At 38.1% G+C, this 6,261-nt stretch overlaps 1 protein-coding gene across 1 annotated transcript in view; it reads right to left on the minus strand.

Moving 5' to 3' along the window:
• Positions 1 to 907, minus strand: part of LOC115217195 (ATP-dependent DNA helicase pif1-like) — a 936-nt gene extending 29 nt beyond the window's left edge. Inside the window, exon 1 of the mRNA XM_029786830.1 lies at positions 1 to 907. This exon is cut by the window's left edge and continues 29 nt beyond it. Coding sequence (XP_029642690.1) covers positions 1 to 907 — 907 coding nt within the window.
• Between the last annotated feature and the right edge of the window lie 5,354 nt (positions 908 to 6,261).

The raw sequence follows: 6,261 nt of genomic DNA on the forward strand, positions 1-6,261 counted from the left end.
GCTGGCTACAATGTGTTGAGAAACTCGATAGGATAATTGATAATGTCTTGGGGGTCCGGTCAATTGATTTGTAGACGCGCTCCTCACCCAGAATTCGGCTTATGTGCTGGTCGTTGATAGCACTGACAGTTACATTTTGGGGTTTCAGGATGGTTCTTTCACTGAGCCAATTGATGTCTGCATAGTTACTTTCCAGATTGAGGAACACTGTTTCCAAAAGATCGGAAGGGTTGTCCACAGTGTTGCACAGTTCAGAGATGGATATGTCACCCTTATCATTCCTAGGGACCTTGCCTTCTCCAAGGGCTAAAATGTCTTCAGCAAAAGCTGCAGACGTGCTATCACCAAGCAAGTGCGCACGCATGTTTGTACTCAGGCTTAAGGTCTTAACCTGGGGCCACAACGTAGACGACTTAAGGCATGCGCGCACTTCATTAGCCCGATTCCCTTTAGAGGTGACAGGAAGGGTTTGACGGAAATCTCCTGAAATCAATAGAGTTACACCACCCATAGAAGCTGTAGAATCCCTGATACCTTTCAGTAATCGATCCAGTGCCTCAAGTGCACACATATTGGTCATTGTGCATTCGTCCCATACAATGAGACAGCACTGTCTAAGAACTTCAGCTTCCTCTGAATTTTTGCCAATGTTGCAAGTAGGAACCTCGGCCCTCACCAAATATAAAGGCAGCTTGGATGCCGAGTTCGCCGTCCTACCTCCCGGAAGTAACTTAGCAGCGATTCCCAAGGAAACAACGGCCAGCGCAATTTGTTCCTCTTGGCGAATCTTAGCAAAGAATTTACCGGTACATCCAGGAGCATCGAGGAATGCCGCCCGCCTGTTTTTCAACGGCACTGACGACAGTTTCGTACACCAACCTCTGACCAGGGAGCAATCTCGCTTCATTTACTCTCAGGTACTCCGCAAGGCCATCAGCGTCATACAACAACCCCAGAAGAAACTTTGGTGGGAGTTTGTTAACGTCCTGTCACAATGAGGATGGCAAACTGAATGTGTTCAATGCTGCCATTTTGAGCAGAGCATGCTCGATTTCAATCAGCGCATTATTGTAGATCAGGTCGTTGTATTCAATGTCAACATTAGAGCACTGTTGCTTTTCTGGTCATCATTTGCCTTGACCACCGAGAAAGCAAAATTACGTACAGAGAATTTCATAAACAGAAATGAATGGAAAAAAGGTTTTAGATTAAATTTTTAGATTAACACTGGCACGATTTTCACTAAGAAAAAAAAATCGGAATTTTTGCGTGGAATCAGCTGCCCTGGCCTCCTAGTATGCTACAAAACGCTTTTTGTGGTCCGAAAAACGGGGTGTGGTGTGGTGGAGTGTGACTGGTCTGAGGAGGAACCCCATTCCATAAATGTGAAAACCCGTAAGATCGTGACATCAAAAGGAAACTTCCAAAGTAACAGTGATATTACAGAAGGGGATAGAGCCTGAAGAGGAGTGCAAACAACCTTCGCATATCATATAGTAACTCTCAGACAGCACTTACTAAACAACAGTAGCAAAAAATAAATGCATATCTAAATCAAATAATGAAAAGTGAAGTAAACAATATCTCAGGTGTTGGTAGTAAACTCCCCAAGAAACAACCTCTTCCTCATTGTCAGCCCCAGAACAGGCAGACTAACATACCTCAACGAAGGCCTGGGTGTGAAAGGCTCAGCATATCAAAAACAGAGGTTGTACTTTGGGTATCTTTCACGAAGATAAAACTAACATCGACGTAAAGAGCAGCCTTTCTTGGACTCGTGACCGCTACAGCATACTACACTCCGAGTCCTGTGCTTGTGTAACCCAAGAACAAGAAGCTGCTACAAAGTACATTATAAGCAAAAGAAAGAATGGAACCACTGAAGCCCCAAGATAAGGCCGAAAATATCGAATTTGTAACATTTCCATTGAAGGACATCACACGTGACTAGCAACTATCCAGAAATCCCATCAAATTCCTCTCTCTCTCTCTATATATATATATATATATAAATAATATATATATATATGAAGATTTCTCTTGAATGAAACAGTTCTAGTCCTGTAGAAGCTCCTTCTATATAATAAATTAATTTTACTCTACTATGTATTGAGTACCTTATTTACTGTGGTTAACCCCGAATCAACCCGGGACCTACATATATATATATATATATATATATATATATATATGCAAGTGTACCATTTGCGAGAAAGTGTGCAAGACAGCAGCTGGATGGAAGGTACACATGTGGTGTCACAAGGCTTAGGAATTGTTGAAGGTTATTTAATGAACCCTCATTCATCGTCTTCGGTATATAGAATCCACCATATATATATATATATATATATACATATATATATATATATATATATATATATATATATATATATATATATATATATATATATAATATATATATAGATATATATATATATATATATATATATATATATAAATATAAGAGAGTGGTCACTATGTGGCTCATTCTAGCACTAGTAATAGATCCAATAGGTTTCAACCACAAAAATACATGTTCCCATGAAAGTCAGTACGATTGTTAGCTCACACGAACAGGGCAAATAGCGAAACAATTGTCCCAAAATAATCTGTATTTTTGTTATTTTTTATTTGCCCTGTTCGTGTGAGCTAACAATCGTACTGACTTTCATGGGAAACATGTATTTTTGTGGTTGAAACCTATTGGATCTATTACTAGTGCTAGAATGAGCCACATAGTGACCACTCTCTTATATTTATTTTTGTATAAAATATTATAATACGTTATAAAATATTATAATAATCCAGGTTTCTCGGGGCACTGGGCCACTTGGTGTTGAATAGGTATACTATTAAATTAGTATCTAATTCTCTCACCCTTATTAATTAATTATATATATATATATATATATATATATACATACATGTACTTATATACATATACACAGGTAGATAGATAGATAGATAGATAGATAGATAGATAGATAGATAGATAGATAGATAGATAGATAGATAGATAGATAGATAGATAAAAGGGGGTGGCGTAGGTTTTCGATCAAGAGGGATCGTAAAAGGGAAGAAAAGAACAAAAAAAAATAAATAAAATAAAAAATTAAAAAATAAAAATAAAAAAAGAAGATAAGGAAAAGGAACAAAAGAAAAGAGAAATGAAAAAAGAAGAAAAAAGGGGAAAAGTAGATAGATAGATAGATAGATAGATAGATAGATAGATAGATAGATAGATAGATAGATAGATAGATAGATAGATAGATAGATAGAGAAAGAGATAGGGTAAGTGCGTGTGTGCGTGGGCGCATGTCGCCTAATCAAAAAGTGAAAACGTATGATATCTTGCAGGGGAGAGAACTTTTGCATCTTTCTTATATTATTTACCTCCCTTTACGCAAATTATTTTCCTTGAAACATTCAGATAATTTGTTGTTAAACTTATTCAACTGATATAAGTATCCAGTCGTCAAAATTTCGACTTACAATATCATATATTTATTTTATCTATATATTGTTTATTGCAAATCGGATAATTACTGACATGTAAAGAATTTATTTTGCGAGCACCCAGATAATTACGGTGGAAAGCCATCCCATTTGGTGGTGGTGACATTCCAGAGGTTAGCTCTTTGATACCGTTCTAGATTCAGCAGACTCAATACGTGACATGAGCATGATAGCGTCAGAGGAAAAAATATATACATTTGGATGTTATGTGTGTGCTTAGCGAGTCTGCTAAATTTGCGGTTAATAATAAACAACTATTAACTTCTTAATCTCCAGTTTCTTTTCCTCTTCTAAATAAATAAATAAGTTTTGATATTCCACCAATGAGAATTCTTTATGAACTTGATTGCATATATGTTAGAGAAGATCTCAAACCATTGCTAAAGCCTTTTGCCACATTGCAAAACACTCCAGATTCCGAAATTCTATAAGACCAGCTGCTTTCCCTCTTCTTTGACTTTGCTAAGGCTTTCAACTCTGTGCCACACAAAAGGCTTATGGTGAAACTCTCTGCAATGGGTGTGGGGGATGACCTTTTTAACTGGTTGAAATCCTTCATCCTCAGCCGAAAGGAGGTAGTCACAGTTCTAGGACAGCACTCTACACCATATGAGATGTCATCGGGTGTACCACAGGGATCTGTCCTTGGTCCCCTCTTGTTTGTGGCATACATTAACGACATAGATGCCAATTTAAAGAATGCCACAGTATTGAAATATGCAGACGACATCAAGCTGTACCTTGAAATCAAGAGGACAGATCCTGATGTCTACAACTCTTTCCTGCAATCAGACCTAGACACAATGCAGCAATGGATCACAGACTGGCAACTGAAACTGGCTGTGGACAAGTGTACCACCATGCATTTTGGGAGAAAAAACCCTGCGTTCACATACTCCCTCCACAACACTGATATCAAGAAATCCTCTTGCGAGCGTGACCTAGGCATCACTGTCAGCAGTGATTTGCGTTGGTCAAAGCATATCTCTAAGATTGTCAGGAAGGCCGAGGGTGTCTTGGCATCACTCAGCAGGTCTTTTGTTAGCCGCTCTCCAGCCATCTATTTAAAACTGTATACAGCTATGGTACGACCACACTTGGAATTCGCATCATCAGTTTGGAACCCCTATCTTGCACAGAACATTGATCTCCTGGAATCTGTCCAGAGACGTGCAACCAAACGCATACCCTCCATCAGACACCTACCATATTCTGAGCGCCTTGTTTCCCTGGGCATGGATTCACTGAAGCTCCGGCGTTTGGCGACGGACTTGGTAAACACCCACAAAGTTATCAACCACCTCACCAACAACAACACTGAACACCTTTTTGATCTCCATGTGTCTAACACACGTGGACATGCCTACAAAGTCAGAAAACAATACAGCTCCCATGACTTTCGGAAACATTTTTTCACGCTCAGAGTTGCTGAAGCATGGAATAAACTGCCTGCGTCAGTTGTTGACTGCCATGACACTGCATCTTTTAAGGCCCTCATGCTTTCCGAAATCCGCCGAAACTACACCTGATTATATATACACTTTAGATGAGTTGTAGTGCACCTGAGCACTGTACACAATTATTATTATTATTATTATTATTCTCTACTTGACTCTCTTTCTCCTTAGAAACTGAGAGAAACCCATCGTATATATATATATATATATATATATATATATATAATATATATATATATATATATAATTAGGGTTCAGCAAAAAAATTTGCTTTACCATATACCGAACTTTTAGAAATAGCAGCCAAAGAATTTAGCTATTTCTACTACTACTACTGATTGGTAAAATTATTAATTACTAATTAATTAATTAATTTTACCCTTTATTATTATTGACTATATATATATATATGTATATGTAAAAAAATACAAACTGGGACAAGAACGCAAAACATTTAGAAGACGATACAAAAAACACAGACGGGACATTCGAAGTCTTCAATCTTCAGTCAAGAACCGGATCATCCTCGCAATCTCGGCTGATCAATCTTGAGATTGCTGCGATCTGGCCAGCCCCAAAGGAAAATCTAAGCCAAACGCATTAGATTCCTCGGAAGAAAGCCTCGAATGTATACAAAACATGGACAGAAAAACGGACGATGTTACACGAATATGAATACGAAAATACGTAAAAACAATAATGATAATAATAATAACAAAATCAGGACGTCACAGACAGGGGTCTTTTTGACAGGACGAGTAAACTTTGAGCTGGTGTGTTAGAAAAAGGTCTTAGGGCAGAGAGAGAAAAAAATGTGTCTTGCCGCGACGGCTGCTAAACACGAAAGGGCAGCAATCGGTCAGTCAGTCACGTGTGAGGAGAAGAGAGGGGAAAAGAGTGACAGATGAAAGAGAGAAAAAAAAAGGGGGGCAAGGAACAAAGGAGGAGTAGAAGAGAGAGAGAGAGAGAGAGAGAGAGAGAGATCAAAGTGGAGTGCAAAGTGTGAAAGGCAGAGAAATGTAGGAGAGTGGGGACAGAGACAGTATTATAGAGTCGTACCAAGTTTAAAGAAATATGTACTTACATATAAGACCAAAAGAGTACGGGCGTCGCTATATATATATACTAGCAGTATCGCCCGGCGTTGCTCGGGTTGTAAGGGAAATAACTATATAAGCATTTTTAGAGAGTTATAGCCAAAAAATAGCAAAAAAATGCATTAAAAATTGAAAAAAAATTAAGGTAAATTTTTTTTTAAATCGTTGGCACATCATAGATATTTTTAGAG

Source organism: Octopus sinensis, linkage group LG11, assembly GCF_006345805.1.
Source record: "Octopus sinensis linkage group LG11, ASM634580v1, whole genome shotgun sequence".
In the NCBI taxonomy this organism is placed as follows: Eukaryota; Metazoa; Mollusca; class Cephalopoda; order Octopoda; family Octopodidae; genus Octopus; species Octopus sinensis.